General features: G+C 36.4%; 1 protein-coding gene across 1 annotated transcript in view; it reads left to right on the forward strand.

The window, feature by feature from the left end:
* The window catches only part of TINAG (tubulointerstitial nephritis antigen), a 235,398-nt gene that overhangs the window by 204,867 nt on the left and 5,551 nt on the right, over positions 1–24,980 (forward strand). The window contains exon 10 of the mRNA XM_063441731.1: positions 13,308–13,350. Coding sequence (XP_063297801.1) covers positions 13,308–13,350 — 43 coding nt within the window. The remainder of the gene's footprint in view (positions 1–13,307; positions 13,351–24,980) is intronic.

A 24,980-nucleotide genomic window follows, 5' to 3' on the forward strand; every position in this document is an offset into this window, starting at 1 on the left:
GACTACACTTACCGAGCACAGTAATATCTTCAACAAACAAAGTATTGCAGAGCAAGTATTGCTGGACACAACTATATTTGAAGTATGTACTGTCACGAACACACCCTACTTCAACAGTGTGCGTGACGTAGTTGTGGAGGTGAAAGGGTTAAAGTTCACTATGTGTCTTCACTAGACAGGAAATAATAACAAAACCCACTTTAACACCACCCACACTTAAACATAATAATATAACTATTACTATTTTAACGCTGCCAACACCAAGACAATTTATAAATGGGGTGCCTTGGTCCCCCAGGTACAATAATAAAATCCAACCAAACCCACCACAATATCTATGTAATTGCAAAATACCAATTAGTCTCTTCAGGTAACATCATTCTTAACCAGACAAAGGCAGAACATAATAAATTAATGATTATTATGAGCAAAAAATAGTCACAGTGCATACAAAAATACATGATAAATTATTTACTCCAACAACAGAGAAAAAACAAAAGGGAGAAAATAACAGAAGTCCTAATTACTCAATAGGTTTTCAAAGTAAAACTTCTGCCCAGGGGGTCTCTGGCAAGAAACGATGATGGTGACTCACTCAAAATTATATCTTGGCCCCAAGCAAGTACACCCATACCCCTCAAAATCATTGGATATATATACAGTTTGGCTTATCAAGTCTTGCCCAGGGTGCAGTTAAGGTGTACCTATAGAAATAATAAGTGACCACCTCCTTTGTTCCAGACCAACGTCAATCCAAAAGGAAACATTTGGCTCTATCTTCTCTTATGTACCTGCCACAGAAATAATAAATGCATCTTCAAATTTGTTTTTATTTTCCCATCCCATACACACGTTGCATGCCCCACCCGCGATCCAATAGGATGGACATCACAATTCCTGCCACAGGGTTAAATTGTGCAACTCATGTTTAGGATTAATTAAAAGATTGGGCTTGTCCCATTCCAAAAATAATAAAAATTAGGCTTAATTATTAATTATTAAACTGTGGGTAAGTATTAATGTTTTTCTTGGAAATAATACTGGAACACACAGGTATTCATGAAACTAATACCATTACCATATCATAGGATTCAACTATCAATTGAGAGTTTCAGGCCATATGGTCAAAGTCAGTTAATATACATTGAAACTAGACATACAGGCGGCTCAGCTGTAAAATGTCTCACCTTACAGGGCCTTTGATAGATCATAAGGCAATCCTTTTCACACCTTGCAGAAGCCCCATTTGATCAAAAAAACAATTTCTCTCTGCCATTTGTCCTCTACCCGGAGGTCAAATTATTGATGCACTACACAAGTTATATTAAATGGCAATATTCCCTAGTGTAATAATAAATTATGCACCCTTGCCGCTACAGGTACTCTGACAAATTGTATAATTTACTCTTCACTAGCTTCACAGCACACAACATCTGGATTTTATTAGCATCCTTTTTTATTCCTACAGCATCTAGAAATGTCTTTTAGTGCCTTATATCACTTTTCATTCTGAAGCCATTAGGATATATTAAGCTACATATTTTCTGTTGAAATAATATTGTAGAAATGAGCATGCAAAGACAGTCAAGATGAACTACCTAAGAAACATAAGCTTTTGACATGATGACACCTCCACTGTAACCTCCACCTCTGGAGTTAGTTGTCAAGTAAACAACTTAAAATGCTAACTCATGTAAAACATTTCAGTCATAATCAGTTTCAATCTTTTACTGATATCTGTTTGTAATTCCACAAACCAAGTACTTTTTTTAAAAGTACAATGACCATTTCATACAACAAATTATCTTATATTTTAAAATAAAGTGAAACAAATAAATGTGAAGTAAAAGGTGCTTCTGGTGCAATTTGAAAATATCTTATATAGTAATATAGCAGCTGTGGCACTCTGTGGATACTCCTTACATCTCAGAACCAAAACTGTAAAAACATAAAAAGATTTAGTGATTAGATGATGTACCCCACCTCTCAAACACTAAAGTGCAATTTCGGTGCTTTGTAATTTTACAACTGAAAAAGCTTACCCCTGAGTATATGCACAAATAAAATATATTCTTCTACACTCTCACATATATCTTTTATTGAATGTCGAAGAATTATGTTGGGTAAAAAAAACTTAAAATTGAAACCATTAAGTTTGGTAAACCAACTTATAGATCAAAAGATGTACTTGAAAACGACAACAACTAAATGCATCTCTCTGCACTACATGCTACATGCTACTTAATGCCATACAAATATATTTACCTGGGAAAGATGCATTTCGCTTTTTGTAGGTTTCAAGTATATCCTTTGATCTATAAGTTGTTTTTACCCAACTTAATGGTAGTCATATTATTAATCTAAGAAGGGTAAAAGGTAAAGCTGGCCCTGCCATGGACCAGAACGACAGCTCTGAGATACTGCAATTGGAGTCTTATTCACTTAGCCATCTCACTATAGCAGAAACTTTTCCATTAGACTTAGTCTGCATTCTCTTATAGCACATCATATGGTTGGTAAATTTAAAGAGTAATGCCGATCAATGATCAGCCAAGTGTACAAGGGCTTTTAAGAGATCAGGAGCTATCAAGTATCAGTAGTTCAACTTCAAATGGATAGTCCATTATGCTTCTTCACAGTGCTTGTATGTTGTTTTGGCTCTTTTTCCATCTTTACCCTAAAACATTTTTATTATGTCAGAGGATGCAAACTAACAGACAGCAACTATTTTATTACAGAGACCAAATCTGCTATGCTTGATTGTCTGCCTAGTCTTTTTCAGTTTACATTTATTCTGTTCTGGTGTATTCTTATCTCAAATTATATTTTTAAGACTGTATTAAGAGTGGAACAATAAAAAAATTAAAATATTCAACAAATGGAAGTTCCATTAATACCTTTTTTTTAACTAGACAGGCCAATGTAGGGTCACAATTGACAAATTACACAGGTCCATATTCATTAAGACTGATCTTTCATGGGTAGAAACATGCTTGCTTTTGCAAAATAATGGGCACACATTCAGTCATTATAAGATAATATTGCAGTGTCAGAAATGCAGAATGTACAGAACTCAAATTAATTAAAAGATAATAATGTCTACCTATTTTAAGCATTCCCATTAGTAAAATCTTTGTCGCCTTTCAGTATTACGTGGACAGGAAGAGTTTGTGTGAAAAGAACGGTTATGTGTCCAAATCTACAATTCAGACATTAAACTGCAGAATATGCTATTGATTTCTAAATGGAATACACACAGTATTTTTTTTAGCAAAAGTCTGTAATGTATTGAGGTTTTTATACATAAATATACATAAAACCGGGGCTCACATCAGAAATGTTGGGGTCCCTACACAGCTCAAAGCCTGGGCCCCCAGGCTGGCCCCAAATCACTGACAGGTGCTGCCCCCCCTTTCCACCACCATCACATAGGCACTAAGGTCTGTGATGTAATGAGTGTGGGTATAGGCGATTATAGTGAGTGTGTGTAGGGGCTGCAATGTATAGGGCTGTAATGTCTACATGTACATTAACCCCTTCCCGCCGTTACGACGTACCATGCCGTCACGCATTAAATGGGCTTTAAAGCCGTTGCGACGGCATGGTACGCCGTAACGGCTTGCAGCCCCAGGAGGTGAGATTTACTTACCTCCGCCGCGATCCTCTTCTGGAGGGCTGCCTGACAGCCCAGGCAGCCCCCCTCCGGCAAATGAGGCACCCGGGGGCCATGTGATCGCTCTCAAAGAGCGATCACATGGCCCCCTATAGCTGGCTATGGATCTGCCAGCAGGGGGACTGTTTGAAATAACGGTGACGGTGTAAAAAAAAAATTAAACATGTTTAAAAATAAATTAAATATATTTTAATATATATATAATATGTATATATATTATATATATATATATATATATACATATTATATATATGTAACGTCATACAAAGTGTATTTTAATATTAATATAAGTACATATATTAATATTAAAATACACTTAGAATGACGTTACATATATATAATATGTATATATATTATATATATATAATATATATACATATATATATATATTATATATAAATACGTATAATTAAGATAATAAATAAATAAAATAATAAAATAAATAAATAAAATATTGAAACAAAATGTAATATAAATTATATATGCATATGTAATTTCATTCTAACTGTATTTTGTTATTAATATATATATATATATTGGTAACAAAATACACTTAGAATGACATTCTATATATATCTATCTATATATAAAATACAAATAACCGCAAATATATATATATATATATAGATAAATACATATAATTACATAAAAGATTACATTAGTATACACGTAGAATTTAAATACCTATAAATGCATATATATTAAAATTCTACGTGTATATTTAAATAATCTTTTAACGGAATTATGTGATTTGATTAATTCAAATTTGATTGACATGCCTGACAACACAGGGAGAAAGTGCAGAGAATTTAATTTGCAAGCACTATATTTGACCCTGTAACTCTCCAAGACACCATAAAACCTGTACATAGGGGGTACTACTTTACTCGGGAGACTTCGCTGAACTCAAATATTAGTGTTTCAAACTGGTAAATTGTATTACAACAATGATATTTTAAGTAAAAGTGACATTTTTCGCATTTTTTACAAGCGAACTGCACTTTTATGGTCTATATTATTGTTGTAATATGTTTTACTGTTTTAAAACACTAATATTTGTGTTTAGTGAAGTCTCCCGAGAATAACAGTACCCCCCATATACAGGTTTTATGGTGTTTTGGAAAGTTAGAGAGTCACATATAAGGCTTGCATTTCATTTTTTTCACATTGAAATTTGCCAGATTGGTTATGTTGCCTTTGAGAGCGTATGGTAGCCCAGGAATGAGAATTACCCCCATGATGGCATACCATTTGCAAAAGTAGACAACCCGAGGTATTGCAAGTGGGGTATGTCCAGTCTTTCTTAGTAGCCACTTAGTCACAAACACTGGACAAATATTAGTTTGTTGCTTTTTTCACACAAAAACAAATATGAACGGTAACTTTGGCCAGTGTTTGTGACTAAGTGGCTACTAAAAAAGACTAAACATACCCCACTTTCAATACCTTGGCTTGTCTACTTTTTTAAATGCTATGCCATTATGGGGGTAATTCTCATTCCTGGGCTACCACACCGTCTCAAAGGTAACATTACTAATCTGGAAAATTTCAATTTGAAAATGGAATGTTCTATATTTGACCCTGTAACTTTCCAAAACAACATAAAACCTGTTAATAGGGGGGTACTGTTGTACTCGTGAGACATCGCTAATTACAAATATGTAAACAGTGTTAGGACATTCACAGTTAAAATGTCAGACGGAAATGCAAATTTAAAAAAAAAATCTTATTTTCTCAAATTTTTTTTAATTTTATTCATAATAAATTATGTTCCATATATGAATAGTTAATGATAGATTAAAGCCCTGTTTCTCCTGAACAAAATGATATATAATAAGTGTGGGTGCATATAATTTGAAAGAGGGGAACTACGGGTGAACAGACATATATCGCAAATTCCAGGTTTTGTTTACGTTTTTGTTTTGATCAGAACGTGCACTATTGACTCCGTCCGGAAGGGGTTAACCCCTTCAGGACGGAGTCAATAGTACACGTTCTGAGCAAAACAAAACGTTAACAAAAACTGGAATTTGCGCTATATGTCTGTTCAACCATAAATCACCGCTGTCACATTAAATGCGCACACACTTATTAAATATAATTTTGTTCAGGAGAAACAGGGCTTTCATTTCATATCAAATATTTATATATGAAACATAATTTATTATGAATAAAATAAAAAAACTGTGAGAAATGTTTTTTTTTTTTTTTTTAAAGAATTGTAGTTCCGCCTCACATTTTAGCTGTAAATGTCATAATACTGCACATATTTTTAATCAGCGATGTCTCACGAGTACAACAGTAGCCCCCATTAACAGGGTTTTTGGTGTTTTGGAAAGTTACAGGGTCAAATATAGAACGTTCCATTTTCAAATTGAAATTTGACAGATTAGTAATGTTACCTTTGAGACGGTGTGGTAGCCCAGGAATGAGAATTACCCCCATAATGGCATACCATTTGAAAAAGTAGACAAGCCAAGGTATTGAAAGTGGGGTATGTTTAGTCTTTTTTAGTAGCCACTTAGTCACAAACACTGGCCAAACTTAGCGTTATTTTTGTTTTTGTGTGAAAAAAGCAAAAAACTAATATTTGGCCAGTGTTTGTGACTAAGTGACTACTAAGAAAGACTGGACATACCCCACTTGCAATACCTTGGGTTGTCTACTTTTGCAGATGGTATGCCATCATGGGGGTAATTCTCATTCCTGGGCTACCATACGCTCTCAAAGGCAACATAACCAATCTGGCAAATTTCAATGTGAAAAAAATGAAATGCAAGCCTTATATGTGACTCTCTAACTTTCCAAAACACCATAAAACCTGTACATGGGGGGTACTGTTATTCTCAGGAGACTTCACTAAACACAATTTTTTTTTTAAAAACAAGAAAACATATTACAACAATAATAAAGTCCATAAAAGTGCCGTTAGTTTGTAAACAAATTCAAAAAATGTCACTTTTACTTAAAATATCATCGTTGTAATACAATTTACCAGTTTGAAACACTAATATTTGAGTTCAGCGAAGTCTCCTGAGTAAAACAGTACCCCCCATGTACAGGTTTTATGGTGTCTTGGAGAGTTACAGGGTCAAATATAGTGCTTGCAAATTAAATTCTCTGCACTTTCTCCCTGTGTTGTCAGGCATGTCAAACTAATTTTAATTAATAAAATCACATAATTATGTTAAAAGATTATTTAAATATACACGTAGAATTTTATTATATATGCATTTATAGGTATTTAAATTCTACGTGTATACTAATGTAATCTTTTATGTAATTATATGTATTTATCTATATATATATATATATATATATATATATATATATATATATACATATATATATATATATATATATGCAGTTATTTGTATTTTATATATAGATATATAATGTCATTCTAAGTGTATTTTGTTACCAATATATATATATATATATATATATATTAATAACAAAATACAGTTAGAATGAAATTACATATGAATATATAATTTATATTAAATTTTGTTTCAATATTTTATTTATTTTATAATTTAATTTATTTATTATTGTAATTATACGTATATATATATATATATATATAATATATGTGTATATATCTATTATATATATAATATATATACATATTATATATATGTAACGTCATTCTAAGTGTATTTTAATATTGATATATATACTAATATTAATATTAAAATACACTTTGTATGACGTCACATATATAATATATGTATATATATTTTATATATATATAATATATGTACATATATTATATATATAAAAATACTTTTAATTTAATTCTAAACATGTTTAATATTTTTTTTACACTACCTACCAGGGACTGTCTAATATTTTAGACAGTCCCCCTGCTGGCAGATCCACAGCCAGCTATAGGGGGCCATGTGATCGCTCTTTGAGGGGGGAGGGCTGCCTGGGCTGTCAGGCAGCCCTCCAGAAGAGGATCGCGGCGGAGGTGAGTACATCTCTCCTCCTGGGGGCTTAAGCCGTTATGGCGCTCTATGCCGCCGCAACGGCTTTAAAGCCCTTTAAAGCCGGGACGGCATAGAACGCCATAATGGCGTTAAGGGGTTAAAGCAAGTGTATCATTTGAATACAAAGTATATAGCTAGTACTTCATAAACACAATTATACTTGTAATATATTCACATTTAAATATCAATATCCTACACTTTAATTATTATATATGTGTTTATATGCATGGTACTCTCACAAATCACACATTTTCTTATTTACAATTTTTTTCACTATTTAATTTTTGCAATGATTTAAAGATTTATGATTCATTGAGCTTGAGCTTCCTCTCCAGGTAGCATCTCTAGTTTTCTCTATGGAGTTTCCATTAATTTTTGCTAATTTTTCCAATAAATTAAATAACCTATAGATTTTTTCCTTTAAACTTTGTCCTTTTTACTGACTCACCCACTCGCTCTTTGAAACACATATTGCAACACTGCACGTACACATTCACTGACCCAGATACTTCACACTCTGACACACACTGACTCAAATACTCACAAACACAACAATTTCTGATACACACTTTCCCTTTCCAGTAATCTTCCAAGGCTGGCACTTAGGGCAGGTGCTGCGATGAGGCAGCATTGTCAGCTGCCTTAGGGCACACTGGCCCTGTGTGCACAATTTCAGGCTGACCGGCAAGAGGGAAGCGCACTGAGCTCCCCTCCAGCTGTTTACTTCTTGAAGCATTGCCAAGCAAGCGCCTTCTAGCCTCAGCGCAGCCCAGCCTCCTAACACCCCTGTGCAGCCCAGCCCAGATGTTTCTGTATGTCTGTGTCTCTATGTCTCTGTATGGCAGTGTCTGTGTGTCTCTGTATGACTGTATGTCTGTGTTTGTATGGCAGTGTACCTGTATGTGTAGATTTTATGACTGTGTATCTGTATTACTGGGTATTATTGTGTGCCTTTTATGACTGTGTTCCTGAATAACTATGCCTGTGTGCCTGTATGGCTGTGTGTCTGTATGTTTGTGTCTTTGTGCATGTATTTATTTTTGCCTTCATATCTATGTCTATATGGCTTGAGAAGAAAGAGACACACAAAGGGACCTGGATGGGAGTGACACACAAAATTGACTGAGGGAGGAAAGAGGCACACACAGGGGATGTGGTAAAGAAAGAGGCAAAGAAAGGGGCTGGGGTGAGAAAGAGGCAAAGAAAGGGGCTGGGGTAAGAAAGTGACACAGAAAGGGGCTGGGGTAAGAATGAGACACCCAAAGTGGTGGAGGTAAGAAAGAGAAACACAAACTAGCTGGGGGGGGGGGGGGAGTAAGAGACATACAAAGGGTCTAGGGTAAGAAAGAGACACACAACAGGGGGTTGTAAGATACACTAAAGGGGGATTAACATCCACCAAATAGGCAAAAGGAGTGACATTCAAAAACTAAAGGGGCTATGAAATTCAAAAAGGAGGGGGGGGGTTACAAGACACAGATGAAGACGCATTTTGTTTTGGGGGTGGTGGCGGAAAAATGAATAATTGCCTGTGTACCTAAAAATTGTCACCAGTGGCATCTCTAGGATTCATATTTGGGGGGGGGGTGGGCACATGGACATATATATTGTCAGGATTACTAGTTGATCCAGCACGCAGAATTATATCACACATAGGACTAAAGATAACGTCTTACCAGACCTTTGAATGGCCGGACTTCACGTACCAGAGAATAGTCAGAATACTTGCCGAGGTCAGGGATACAGAAGAAGACACAATGATGAGGGAAAGCCAGAAGTCAAGGATACCAGAAATCATGAAGTCAAAATGAAGCCAAAGTAAAAAAACTGAATTTAAACGAACAGGAACACACTGTCGGATATTTAACTTAGGGAAACCATGACAGGGCCCTGAACCAAAGGTAACTGAGGTTTAAATAACCCTCCTTTGGCTGTAATTGGCTGCCTCATTTTATTAGATATCAAAATATTTCCTGCACTCCCTAGAATTTTATTACCAAAAATTAGTTTATTCAAATATACATTTAATTTATTACATGGGCAAATATCTACTTTTCAATTGTTTTAAGCCGCCAACCAATGACATTCCTATTAACTAGAATCACATGATAATAATTAACTGCCAACCAGTGTGTACATTTATAAACCAAAGTATATACTAGTTTTAGTGATGCAAGCAATGTAGTATGCTGAATCCATCCCAGAAGAGTGTCATGAGTTTGTTGCAAAATTAAGTGCTTTACAATGTTGGGGTTTTTTTGTGCCTTCTTTTGGATCAACAGCAAAAAACAAATGTGAGGAAGACTGAACTTGATGGACACATGTCTCTTTTCAGCCTATGTAACTACGTAATTTTCTTGCCGTGCAAGTCTATTAAACCGCCATTAAGGTAGAAAAATACCCAACGGTAATCTACAATACAATAATAACAGAGAAAAGCATAGTGCAATAATGTTGTAAAAAATGTGAGTGAATAATTGGATAAGTCATACTCACAAACCAAAATTGATTTTAGGCATATCATGAAATTATGGAAGCATCACGACTTGTGGAACATCATGGCAGATATAGAAGGAAAAAAAAGAAAATAATAGTGCAGAGTATCTTAGTAAAAATGACACTTTAATATAAAGGCACACTTACAGGATGAATAGGCACATCAAATAAAGATTTCCAGTCACAGGATCCCAGGTCAGGAGAACCAGAGAGCAAACAATAAACACATCAAACAATAAACAAATAAAATTAAACAACTGCCATTAAATGTTGACAATAAAATGATGATACCAAACATTTATAATATAAACTGGCAAATCAATAGTGATTAGCAACATAGGCAAGCATCTTTCAGGAGGCATGATTCTTTCTTTCCTTTGTGTTCTGTATAATGTTATCACTAAACTCAAGACCATTCTACTGACCCAAACATCTGGTCCAATATGGCCCCATAGCTTTCCACATAGGATTTATCATACTATTTTTTTTCAAGCGGTAATCAAATATAGCCTTCTATATGTTAAGATGAGATTTGAATATAATTGTATCTCTTCTGCTTTATATTTTACTTGTATTAATAGAATGATATGAAGCATTATTTAATGCATAGCCAAATGAGTATTGTAAGTTCCTATGTCCTGCTTCATACTTAATAAAAAAATTGACAAAAAATAAAAATTAAAAAATGAGAACAATAATAAAAAACCTTTATTATTAGATACTCTCTGAACTTTTGTAATTAAATTTGGAATATTGCATTATTTAATACATTGGTTGCTGCTCACCCTATTCATGCATCTACAATTCCGTTTTCCTTTAATGAAACACAATAAGAAAACCCCAAAATAAAAAGAATAAATAAAAATCCAAAATATGGAAATAGGTAAATAGAAATCTATAATCAAAACCTCCCACCAGGTTCACTGTGCATACAATAATCTTATCAAGTCTCCTGTACACCTAAAAAGGTATATTAATTAAAGATACACATCTATAGAATATTAATAAAAAATATGCAGGATAAAATATGACCATGTATACTATCAATTAATTTTAAATTCATAAAGTGTGGTTTTCTAATACTTACAGTCGCTGCGTAGATAATAAAGTGAATAGTTGTACCATGGTTAATACTCCTCTAAAGAAAGCTTACATGTTGTCCATCAGCGCCGAATCTGGGAAAGGTTATCATTGTTATTCACAAAGTGAGAACTGAGAGTGAATTCAAAGTGGATTTCGAATTTAAGGCCAGAGTAGCTGAATTTTTCCAGTCCAGCAACTTTTAACTTACATTTGAAATTCACTTTAAATTCTCTACTTTAGTGAATAACTCTGTTAGAATTCTAAGTTAAATTCCAAGTCAAGGAGTCATGTTATATGTTCCACTACATTCCTCTGTCCTGCACTCGTTTAACGTGTTTCACCCAGTAATACAAGCTTTTTCATTGATCTACATGTTTCCTAAGGGCTCACTGGCAAAGTAGCTTGCATGTAAGAGATGCCTTAATTTTTTTTCCAGATTATATTGCAGGACATACATCCAAACCACTGTGAAATGAAAACCTCAGAAACTATATCCAGTGAATTAATTTGTCACTTCAGAGGTCTTTTTGCATTATAAAACTCTTATAACAAAGCATAACTGAAAACTCCAGAGATGGAGATTAATTAATATCATGAACAGCTAACCTATCTCCTTGGAAAGCCTTAAGATGTAATACAGTTTTATATCTTCACTTGCAAGCATTTTACCATATTCAGGAGTAGTATCGAGAGAGAGACAGAGAGACAGAGAGAGAAAAATACCAATTCATTATTCAAAAATCTATTCTGCATTTCTGTAACTTAAGTGTTAAACACTCCAATGCATGGTATACAAGTATTTACTTTGTTGTATCGCTTTTTTCATATTAAATCATACTGTAATTATTTTACATTTCTTTGCACATTGGTACCAAAATATGGTAATAGATTTACATGTAATTGTAATCCCCATAGGTAAACCATTTACATATTACTGAACTGAGGAAGCAAAGTTACAGTATATAAATTCCCTGTGCATAATGCTGTTTTCTGAAATCCTAATCTTTACTTCAATTATGGTCTTGCATAATCATAATTCCTACTTAAATTACTATCCTGTAGTGACAGCGTATTGTTAAAAATATATGAGCAACAACAACACTTGGAAACATGATATATCTCGGCTGGTTATAGCAGTGGTACTGTCGCTCTTAGAACCAGGGGAAACCCAGATTTAAATTCAGTTAGTCCAGCTTATCAGTAAGTGCCGATATATCTTCACTTTTCTCCTGTTTGTAAAGTATGTACAAATTACCTCATTTTATGTTTGTTTGTTTTTTATTATTATTGATATCAGATTTCTTGTATCTACGCTTATTAGCCTACCTAGTTTACATTGGTGTGTATTATTTGGCCTCAGTGATTTCTTTTGATTGTATATAGTTTTATATTACATGAGATTTTATGCTTGACATGTTATAACGTTCTGGTGTACATTTAGCACTATATGTTGTTCAAATGATTGCATGCATGTGCATACAGCTAATGAAAATTATTTTGGACATTTTCACTACCTGGGTTTTGAGTGTTTGGATGTTAGCATTTGCAGCCAACAGGCTTTAAGAAACGTCACCCTTTCAGCTGTAATGCTGAAAGTATTTTTTTTATCCAAGGCATTTAGCAAGAACTAGCCAAACCAGGAAGTAACAGAACCAGTTGACTGCTTAAAAGCCAGGGGAGTGTAACAAGGTTAATTTAAAAAAGTGAAATCTGCACTTTTTTGTAAACTGAAAAACACAGTTAAACTCTTCAAACATGAAGAATGCCATCAAGCTAAAGTGCCTTAGGGGACAGAAGTGTCCAAATCATTTGAAAAGCTAATCCAACTATATTAACCCCTTAAGGACAGCGGGCATACTATGCCATCCTTGAAAGGGTGGACCTAAACGTCGTCCTCCCGCCCTCTACTCTTATTATTGATTTTTTCTAAATCACATCAATAGGTGGGTTTATATGTTTTACAAGAGAAGAAGGATATTGAAGGAGAATGTTATAGATGCAGTAAATAAATGTTCTCAATATAATAATACCTGCCCTGATTAAACTAGTTGTTTTGATTTTAGATGGGGTGTCACAACAGAATCAGAGAAACAACAAAAATTCTGGGTAAGTCTAAAATTGTTTTAATGTGCTTTGATTGATGTGAGTAAACATTGAATTACTTTGATTATCTAATTCTTCTATACAAAAGGGCTTTCCTCCAAAACTGGTTAAAAATGTAAGTTTCTTACATCATTTTCTGTGCTTAAAACTAGATTCAGATTACTGTTTGGACTAGATCTATATATATATAATAAAGGAATAATCACCAATGCACTATGCTGATTGACTTCTTCTTGACTTGTTATCATTATGAATAATGTTAATAACAATAATAACAATTTTATCTAAAAAGAGCGAACCTTTCCTGGACTGCTGTGAGCTGAATGTATTAACTAAACGGGTGCATTAATTAAATTAAAAAGTAATTTGAAGACAATACAATACATAATTAGATGAACTGTTTAGAAGTAAAAAAAGGTAATGATGAAAAAAGGCAGCAGTTATTAACCCCTTAAGGACACTGCTTCAGAAGCTTGTCTTACGCTTAATGACACAAGCAATTTGTGCATTTTCTTGCTGTATGCGTTCAACTGCAATTTGCATCTCTCTCGTTTATTGCACCGACACATATTATATACTGTTTTTTAAAGGACAGCAAGGGCTTTAATTTGATGTAACACACACACACACACATATATATATATATATATATATATATATATATATATACTTATTTATTATTAAAAAAAATACAGAAAAATGCAAAAAAAATAAGAATTTTGTGTTTTTTGTACAGTTTTTGCAATAATAATGTGTGCCTAATTAGTGCAGGTTAAAGAAAGTAATTAAAAATAAATTCATTTAGTTGTTCTGATTTACAGAATATATAATGTGTCTGGGATTTAAATTTTTTTTTTGGTAGTTACAGGTCACAAAGCACAAGGAGGAAAATTAACTTTTAATGTGGAGCGATTTTAGAATTTGGTATGTTTGTCTTGTAAGCTTAATAGCCATAAAAGAAAACAAAATTGCCACACAAAAGTATATATTTATATAAAGTAGACATCCCAGGCTATTGTCCTAAGGTTGTTTTGACACTTTCTAAGTAGCCATTTCACTGCCAATCTCTGCTAAATATTGGAGTAAAATTTAGTTTTTGGGGGTTTTTGGCACACAAACTTATAACAAAGAACTTCTCATGTGTATTTTGTAAAATTGGTGTGTGCTATTCCTGTACAAAGTTTTATTATATGTTCAGTTACTTCTGCTGAGTACAACGGTAGCCCCATTGTATGTCTTTGGCACTATTTCGTGAAGCTACAGTGCCATATAGGAGACCTGTCCGTTTCAACATTTATAGTAGAATTTTGAGAGGCGGATTTAATGGGCCTATGCTTCAATTTGGGGTATTATAGCAGTTTGACTGTTCAAAAAAAAACCCCACAAAGGCCTGCCATTTGTAAAAGTAGACACCTCAGGGTATCTCATATGGTGCATATTGTGCTTTAACATGCCCCCATTCTTTCACCAATATATGCCAAAGTATATGGTAAAAAAAAAATTGGGGCATTTTTTACATACGGATTACATTTTTGCTGGGCATTTTGTACATTTCATATGTGCCACTAAGTTCAAACCCCCCAAATTATGCCTAGCTAAGCCTTCTGAGTAAAACAATATGCCCAATGTATGACCTAGACACTATTTTGTGAAGTTACACTGCTGTAAAAGAGACGTAAGAAGTTAAGTTTTTTTAAGTGTTAATTTTCATGGAGGGTTTTGATGCGTCCGTGTCCCACTTTGGAGCACTTGAGCAGGCTACATATTACAACTACACTATAAAGGCATACCATTTCTTAAAGAACACATCCCAGGGTATTTCAAAAGACATATTTTGAACCTTAGCGTAAGATAATTTTTCCGCTAGCTTAATTGTATCAAGTGTAGTGGTAATAAGCGTTTTTTTGCCTTTTTGACACACAAAGTGAGTTTGCACAGTATATTTTGCAAATCATATGTGTGTTACGACTGTATAATACTTCATATGTTGCTCAGCTATGTCGGCTGAGTACAGAAATACCCCCGTATGTACCTTTGCCTGGTATATGTGGACATCGAAGGGGCACATTTGGGACACAGCCATTCCAGTTCTTTTGAAACTTTAAATTTTTACACTGTGCCTATGTCCCATTTTAGAGTATTTTACCAGGCTATATAATCCAAATACCCCATAATGCCATACCATTTCTTAAAGAAGACATCCCAGGGCAATTCAAAAGGTATATTTTGAAGCTTAGCGTGGGATCATTTTTCCGCTAACTTGTACCAAGTGTAGTGGTAATAAGCATTTTTTCTGCCTTTTTGACACACAAAGTGAGTTTGCACAGTATATTTTGCAAACCTTATGTGTACTACGACTGTATACTACTTCATATGTTGCTCAGCTATGTCAGCTGAGTACAGCAATACCCCCGTATGTACCTTTGCCAGGTATATGTGGACATTGAAGGGGCACATTTGAGACACAGCCATTCCAGTTTTTTTCAAACTTTGAATTTTTACGCTCTGTCCATGTCCCATTTTACAGTATTTTACCAGGCTATATAATCCAATTACACCATAAAGGCATACCATTTCTTAAAGAAGACATTCCAGGGTAATTCAAAAGGCATATTTTGAACCTTAGCATGGGATCATTTTTCCGCTAGCTTGTACCAAGTGTAGTGGTAATGAGCATTTTTTTATGTATTTTTTTACTTTGTAAAACATTTTTTACTTTGTAAAACCCGTTTTAAAACTTTTTTTTTTTTTTTTACTTATTAAATGTTTTACACTTTCTTAACTAATTAAATAAATTGAACCCCTGAGGATTAAAAAAAAAGTTAATCCTCAGGGGTTAAAAAAAATTAGATCACAGTAGAATACTGTGATCTGTATTTTGATAACTGTAGGCAGTGATCAACTGGCAGGGAAGGGGTTAATTTTTATTTACACTGGGTAAAGGGGGGTGGTATTTTTTTTTTACTTAAACGTTACTAAAACATTTTAATTTTTTTTTTTTACCTTTTTAAAGCTTGTTTAAAACTTTTTTTTAACGTTAACCCCTAGTTAGCCTAACACCAAATTCCCCATTTCCCCACTAACTTCCACCCATCCCAGCTAGCTAAATATATAATTTTTTAAGATTTAAATTAAATAAAATAAATGTAACCCCTGAGGGTTAAAAAAAATAATTAACCCTCAGGGGTTAAAAAAATAAAAATAAATCGAATTACATTAAAATGTAGTCAGTGATCAATTGGCAGGGAAGGGGTTCATTTTATTAAAGCAGGGGAAAGGGGGGGGTGGGATTTAACTTTATTTTTTTTTACACAGGGTGAAGATCAGCAGCACTGATCCGTCTCCCTGCACTTCACACAGAACCCGGAAGTGCGAGGAGGTGGAAGGTGAGTATATGGAGCACATGTGCTCAGCTTGTCAGAGCGAGCAACGGTGCTGAGGCAGCCCGATCGGGTGCTCCCGGTCTGCCTCTAATAAAGAGGCAGACCGGAGCACCGTTAACCCCGCGATCACCGCGATTGCGGCGATCTGGGGTTAACTTCAGTAAATGACGGAAATTTTACGTCAACGGTCCTTAACTGAAGGACAAGGTTGACGGAAAATTTCCGTCCGCGGTCGGGAAGGGGTTAAAGGTTGGAAACTGCCACAAACACCCAGTGTGTCCTGATTATAGGATTCTGCAGCAAGATTGTAAGAGCAGTACACACCCAAATATGATCCCTGTGGTGAGTTTAATGTAGTAAGGTATTAAAGGCGGATAACCATGATAAAATATCAGTCCCCATGGTGAAACTCAACAGTAAGATGTTACAGATAGGCAACAATAACAACATGCTAGTGCGTACTTGTGGTACACTATCCATAGTAATATAAGTAGCTTTAAGATGCTTACCCTTCTTAACAAACGGTCTGCTTTCAATGCAATCAAATTGCCTGAAGGAAGCTCAAAATAAATTTTACTATTTTCTATTTGGATAATAGTGGAAAATACTAGACTTGCACAGTGCTAATTCTTTCATTTTTTTTCAATGAAGGTAGAATTTAGTTCATGCACCTATTTTTGGCTTGGATGAATTTCAGTACCAAAAAAATAATAATGGAAATGCAATTATGACTGCCAAAACAAAAAATAATCCCAATTCCAAGTTGCTTAAACTAGATTTTTATATATATATATGGTATATCTGGATTAAAAACAAAGTAAGTGAGGTGGCGGAGCTTGCAACCAACCAGGTCGGATGCCTTTTCGGCCAGCTCCTCGCAACTAGCCCAAATCTGGCTAAATATTAACGCCAACCTTACCCATCCAGCCCTACAAACCAACTAATCTGCATCCCAGAGGAAATCTGCACTGGCCGATGCCTTTCTTTCAGCCGACCAAGCAGACAAAATTAAGGTGCAAGTCCGGGGCCTACCACGCTCCTCCAACCCTGGAGGCAATCTTTAAGGGTATAGCGGCGGGAAACATCCTGAGCAGTCACAACACCTGTCCTCGCGATCGACCCCAATGCCGGTGATGGGATGCTGCTCCCAGAAGCCAATTACAGCGGCGGAGTACAGAGACATCGGTTCCATGCTGCAGAGTCACTGCAGCCTACACACCAAGATGCCATATGGGAGAGCGAAGAGGTAAGGGCAACACATGACCCTCAGCCCTGTCAGACTCCATACTCAGAGACATACGACGGCATGGCTCACACAACAAAGGGTGACCTAAAGGTGCTGCTGGCAGACATACACAAGCTCTAGGCCGCGGACCTGAAGCTTATTAATGCGGACATAGAGGCAGTCACAGGCTGAGTGAAAACATCTGAAAAGGACATTCATGACATTCACTCAGACATGGCCACAATTAAAGCATTGTTCACACAGCTACAGGTACACTAGTTGGCTCTGTCCCTCAGAATGACAGCCTTTGAAGATAGACAGCACGGTAATCATGTCAAGATCAAAGGCATCTCCGTTACTATCTTGGCCAAAGAGCTGCCACACTACACCGAAGGCTGCTGACGACTATACTACCTCATCCAGTTCTCAAAAAGCTGTCCATCGACGGGTCTATCACATAACTGGCTGACCCAGGGCACAACCTGACCAGATTAGGGACATCATACTCCGCTGCGCTTTCTCTCAAGATAAGGCCCCTATTATGCTGGTCCTAAAAGACAAAATGCCATTGCACTTTGAAGGCGCATCCCTAGCCTTCTTTCAGGACCTCACACGAGCCACACTGCTTTGGGTCACCTCTCAAATAAGAAACACTGGAGTGGCTTACAGAGGGGGTCCCTCTGGAACTTTGCTGGCTACATATAATGGGACAGTGAACACACTTGAATCTGGGGCAGACATACCCACCTTCCTAACATTAATAGGCATGGGAGATCAGAACGTGAGAACATCTACAGAAGTGCCCACCAGCTCCTGGGACCCTTCCAACACAGCCACATTCATACCACGAGATGCCACCTCCAGAGCACCAGAAACTTGAAAGGACTGAGCATCCAACTTACTGACGCAAACCAACATGGCAGAAGGACACCTACCCAAGGCACCCATAGCCTACACAGCTGTGCCAAAGTGTTTTATTGTTTCTAATCTTTCTATTTATTTTCTGTTATGCTTTTAAGTTCATATAAGGCCAATAACCAATACTTAAAGGCTTGATACATTATACACGGTACAGTGATACAAAATGGTGATCCCCACCCCCACCCCGCCACCCCCTCGGTTAGGGGTAAACCAATTAGAGGTATATCTCACACTGCCCTCTTACTCACACTGCCCTCCTAGGTGACCTCTTACTTACCCCCCCAATGTACAAAGGGCCAGTTAAGCTGCACTAACTCCTCCTCCCTTATTTTTTACGCCCCCTTAAGTGGGGTTATCTACTCATATAGTAACAAGCTCTAAAATGCAAGACTATCACCACAACCCTAGGCTGGTGTATATTGCACACCAATTACTCCTAATATGACCATAGACAGAGCACGCTTTTATCCTCACTCATGTAACAAAAACTGTGGGTTTTTCAACCCAGCTCGGAAAGCAGGTTTGCCTAGCTTGAAATTAGAATGTAACCGTGCCACAACTGAGTCACACAGTGACATGGCTTGCCTAAAAACGAAATAGCCTCTTAGTTCCACTTGTCATGTTAGAGTCAAATACTGTTCATAATTATAAAATGAGGCAGGAATTTATGTATAATCTTGAAACAACCTAAACATTGTGTGTTCTCTTTTATTCATGCATTTCCATTCCATTCTGTACCACAATTACCAATGTCTCAATAAAAGAAAGAAAGAAAAAAAAAATTAATTAATTTTATCTCCTATATAAACTCATGCAAGCTATGTTGGATGTTTTTACTCCATGGACAAAGCCTTATGCGAAACGCGTTTGGATGTTCTCATTTCCTATTGTTTTAATTAATAAACAGATTTTGGTCACTTCCATACCTGTTCTTTTATCGTACTTTTTATTTTTACCTCTTAAACAACCTACCATCAAAGACTGACAAAGAATCCTAGGTGGGGATAAAAACACCTAAGCTGATTTCATAGAGCAGTCAGCCTGCTCTATCTTTGTAAGTATTTTTTTATTTTTGGTAATATTTGAGAGCACTATCGTTACCTTTTTATTTTGTCGTTTTGGGTTCCCGACAACGTTACCATCAAGAACACTCACATCATATCCTTTAAGTGGGGATTGTACCGCTGTACGCTATACACACCAGAGCTGGCTTAAGCTCTACCAAATGTGAGTGTAACCCTATATTTATACTCAGTAAGTAATGCACTATTAGCCTCTTCACCTTGTATGTACGGATATCTATCAAGTGGAAAGACCACCCACTTCTGGCTCTAAAGACTTCACTGATTTCAAGTACCTCAAAAGACTCTTGGAACTATAATAGCTATTTTTCTGGCCGTTTTGAGGCACCACTTACCTCTATTGTACATATATATATATAAATATATATATATATATATATAAATAAAGTAATGATAGCACTCCAGGGACTTCGAAAATATCGTGAAAAAACGTAGCTTTTTATTCAGACATCTGCCACAGAAGATCAACTTTTCGGTTCTCTAAGGCAGTGTTTCCCAACCCAGTCCTCAAGGCACTCCTACCAGTCCAGGATTTAAGGATTACCCAGTTTTGTCTAAGGTGTTTTTAGAAAAAAAAAAAAAACACCTTAGACAAAACTGGGTAATCCTTAAATCCTGGACTGGTAGGTGTGCCTTGAGGACTGGGTTGGGAAACACTGCTCTAAGGAACTTTCATCCTGACGAAATTTCCTTAGAGAACTGAAACGTTGATCTTCTGTGGCAGCTGCTTGAATAAAAAGCTAAGTTTTTTCACAATATTTTCGAAGTCCTTGGAGTGCTATCATTACTTTATTTCTATCATTTGGCTGTTAAGCACCGGGCTTTTTACTATTAATCCAGGAGTGCAAGCAACTGGAACTTATATATATATATATATAATTCACCAAAAAACAGCTGCTCACCGGTCTTTTAAAAGTTCCACATTTTATTTAAATATAGATTAAAAGAGACCAATGTTTCAGTCCCAGCTCGGGACTTTCCTCAGGGTAACAAAACAATATTTAACATTATCACATAACTGACAATATATAGGATATCAGTAATGACGTGAAACTCACCCAGGACCAGAAAACTACTGACGGCCGTAATCCGGTGCACTTCCGGGTATGCGCGCGCATACATCAACGCGCTCCGCCCCCTTACGTGCACGTGATACGTGCCGATTTCGTGAATCTGTGCATACGGTTGCTTAGCAACCAACGATGCCAAAGCACTGCGGACATGGAACCCGTGCAGTATATGCCCAAAACAAAGGGACAGAAAGAAGTATATATATGTGAAGGGAATAAAGTGCATATTCTAGCTTAGATGCAAAATATATGCCGAAAGCTAGTTAGTATCTGTAAAGTGCATAATAGAATTATGTTCATAAAGTAAACACTTGTGTATATGACACTATGTGTGTAATATATGATGCAGAAAAAAAACACCAAAATGTACACATAATAAAAGATAATAATTCAATTAATGAGAGTGTGCAAGTGTGACTATACAAGTGTATTACACAATGCACATTACATACAAAACACTAGCGCCAGAGCTATAATAATAAAAACATACATTAATACATACATATATATACAGTACAAACTAATGGAGTTCAAATAAATGAATAATAAGGGATATTCTCATTAAGCCCTTTCGGTGCCAAAGTGCCCAACTGGTATATCCAAAAGGCTTCCTTTTGGAGCAGCATCCGTCCTCTATTACCACCCCTCTTAGGAGAAGGTATGTGGTCTATACTCACAAATTTGAGGGAGGATAGTGGATGACCCATCTCAAAAAAATGTTTGGCCACCGGTTTATCAGATTGGCCATCACGATAGGCCAGCCTGATACTAGACCGGTGGCCCCGAATACGCTCACATATAGGGGTTTCGGTTTTTCCCAGATAGTATAATCCACAGGGGCACATGAGTTTGTAAATGACATAGGGTGTTTTACATGAAATGGTGTACCTGATGTCATATATTTTAATAGTGTGAGGGTGGCTAAACTTTTTAGATGGAATCATGTGTCCACAGGTTACACATCCCAGACAGCATATACAACCGCGTATATTGCTCTTTAAGGTCTTGGTGTAACTTTCTACAGGATCTGTATGTACCAACATATCGCGTAGGTTCCTGTTTCTTCTGTAGCAAATCATGGGCGGTTCTTTAAAAATCTTGGGAAGTGAGTCATCCGTGGATATCATTTTCCAGTTGTCCTTGATCAATGCTGCTACCTTATCGGCTGAGTTGTGGAATGTCATGGGAAACACCATGCGCTGTGAAGAGTTAGCCTTTACCTGATTCGGGGCTAACTTGGCCTGAATGAGTACCTCTTGTAACACTCGACCTTCATATCCTCTATTCACAAACTTTTGGGTCATCGATTCCAGTTGTAACTCGGCTTTGGGTGCATTGGAGTTATTACGTATAACCCTCTGGTACTGTGCCTTCGGGATGGATTTTTTCAGGGCCCTTGGATGGGCACTATGTGCATGCAGCAAGGTGTTGCGATCTGTTGGTTTAGAGAACAGTGTATATTCAATTCCTTTTAATCAATATGATAGCTCCAAATCCAAATATTGGACTGAATCTTTGCTGATGTTAGACGTGAACCTAATCGGTGTAGGTAGCTGGTTCAATACATCTATCATGTACTGTGCCTCGGTTAATGTACCATTCCAGATTATCAGGAGATCATCTATGTAGCCATAATATCCTGTGATGAATCTTGCATATGGATATATAGCATACCGAAGATTCACAAAAACGCTCAGAGACCTCCGGGTAGACCAATAGTTTCAGCCATCGATGGAATATTGGAACCCATTGCACAGTGGCTTGATTTTATCTGCAAAGAACCTGTGGAGGCTTTATATACCTGTGTTAAAGATACACAGTCGCTGTTGAATAACATCAAAACTTTGGAATTTCAGGATACAGCACCGGTCTTTATCACTATGGATGTTTCTAATCTGTACACCGTTATCCCCCACATTGATGGGGTAGAAGCCATGCGTCAAGGGCTATGTAATTCACCATTATATTGTGGTCCTCCAATTGAGTTTGTGTTGGAGTTATTATCATTTATTCTTCATAATAACCATTTCAGATTTGAGGAACAATGGTACTTACAGGTAGCAGGAACGTGCATGGGTTCGGCAGTTGCACCAAGATATGCTAATGCATATATGTATATGTATGAGATACAACATATATTAACTCCATATGCAAGATTCATCACAGGATATTATCGCTACATAGATGATCTCCTGATAATCTGGAACAGTACATTAACCGAGGCACAGTACATGATAGATGTATTGAACCAGCTACCTACACCGATTAGGTTCACGTCTAAGATCAGCAAAGATTCAGTCCAATATTTGGATTTGGAGCTATCATATGGATTAAAAGGAATTGAATATACACTGTTCTCTAAACCAACAGATTGCAACACCTTGCTGCATGCACATAGTGCCCATCCAAGGGCCCTGAAAAAATCCATCCCGAAGGCACACTACCAGATGGTTATACGTAATAACTCCAATGCACCCAAAGCCGAGTTACAACTGGAATCGATGACCCAAAAGTTTGTGAATAGAGGATATGAAGGTCGAGTGTTACAAGAGGCACTAATTCAGGCCAAGTTAGCCCCGAATAAGGTTAAGGCTAACTCTTCACAGCGCATGGTATTTCCCATGACATCCCACAACTCAGCCGATAAGGTAGCAGCATTGATCAAGGACAACTGGAAAATGATATCCACGGATGACTCACTTCCCAAGATTTTTAAAGAACCGCCCATGATTTGCTACAGAAGAAACAGGAACCTACGCGATATGTTGGTACATACAGATCCTGTAGAAAGTTACACCAAGACCTTAAAGAGCAATATACGCGGTTGTATACGCTGTCTGGGATGTGTAACCTGTGGACACATGATTCCATCTAAAAAATTTAGCCACCCTCACACTAATAAAATATATGACATCAGGTACACCATTTCATGTAAAACACCCTATGTCATTTACAAACTCATGTGCCCCTGTGGATTATACTACGTGGGAAAAACCAAAACCCCTATATGTGAGCGTATTTGGGGCCACCGGTCTAGTATCAGGCTGGCCTATCGTGATGGCCAATCTGATAAACCGGTGGCCTAACATTTTTTTGAGATGGATCATCCACTATCCTCCCTCAAATTTGTGAGTATAGACCACATACCTTCTCCTAAGAGGGGTGGTAATAGAGGACGGATGCTGCTCCAAAAGGAAGCCTTTTGGATATACCAGTTGGGCACTTTGGCACCGAAAGGGCTTAATGAGAATATCCCTTTTTATTCATTTATTTGAACTCCATTAGTTTGTACTGTATATATATATGTATGTATTAATGTATGTTTTTATTATTATAGCTCTGGCGCTAGTGTTTTGTATGTAATGTGCATTATATAATATACTTGTATAGTCACACTTGCACACTATCTCATTAATTGAATTATTATCTTTTATTATATGTGTACATTTTGGTGTTTTTTTCTGCATCATATATTACACACATAGTGTCATATACACAAGTGTTTACTTTATGAACATAGTTCTATTATGCACTTTACAGATACTAACTAGCTTTTGGCATATATTTTGCATCTAAGCTAGAATATGCACTTTATTCCCTTCACATATATATACTTCTTTCTGTCACTTTGTTTTGGGCATATACTGCACGGGTTCCATGTCCGCAGTGCTTTGGCATTGTTGGTTGCTAAGCAACCATATACACAGATTCACAAAATCGGCACGTATCACGTGCACGTAAGGGGGCGGAGCGCATTGACGTATGCTCGCGCATACCCGGAAGTGCACCGGATTACGGCCGTCAGTAGTTTTCTGCACCTGGGTGAGTTTCACTTAATTACTGGTATCCTATATCTTGGCAGTTATGTGATAATGTTAAATATTGTTTTCTTACCCTGAGGAAAGTCCCGAGCCGGGACTGAAACGTTGGTCTCTTTTAATCTATATTTAAA

This window comes from Pelobates fuscus, chromosome 2, assembly GCF_036172605.1.
Source record: "Pelobates fuscus isolate aPelFus1 chromosome 2, aPelFus1.pri, whole genome shotgun sequence".
NCBI classification, from domain to species: Eukaryota; Metazoa; Chordata; class Amphibia; order Anura; family Pelobatidae; genus Pelobates; species Pelobates fuscus.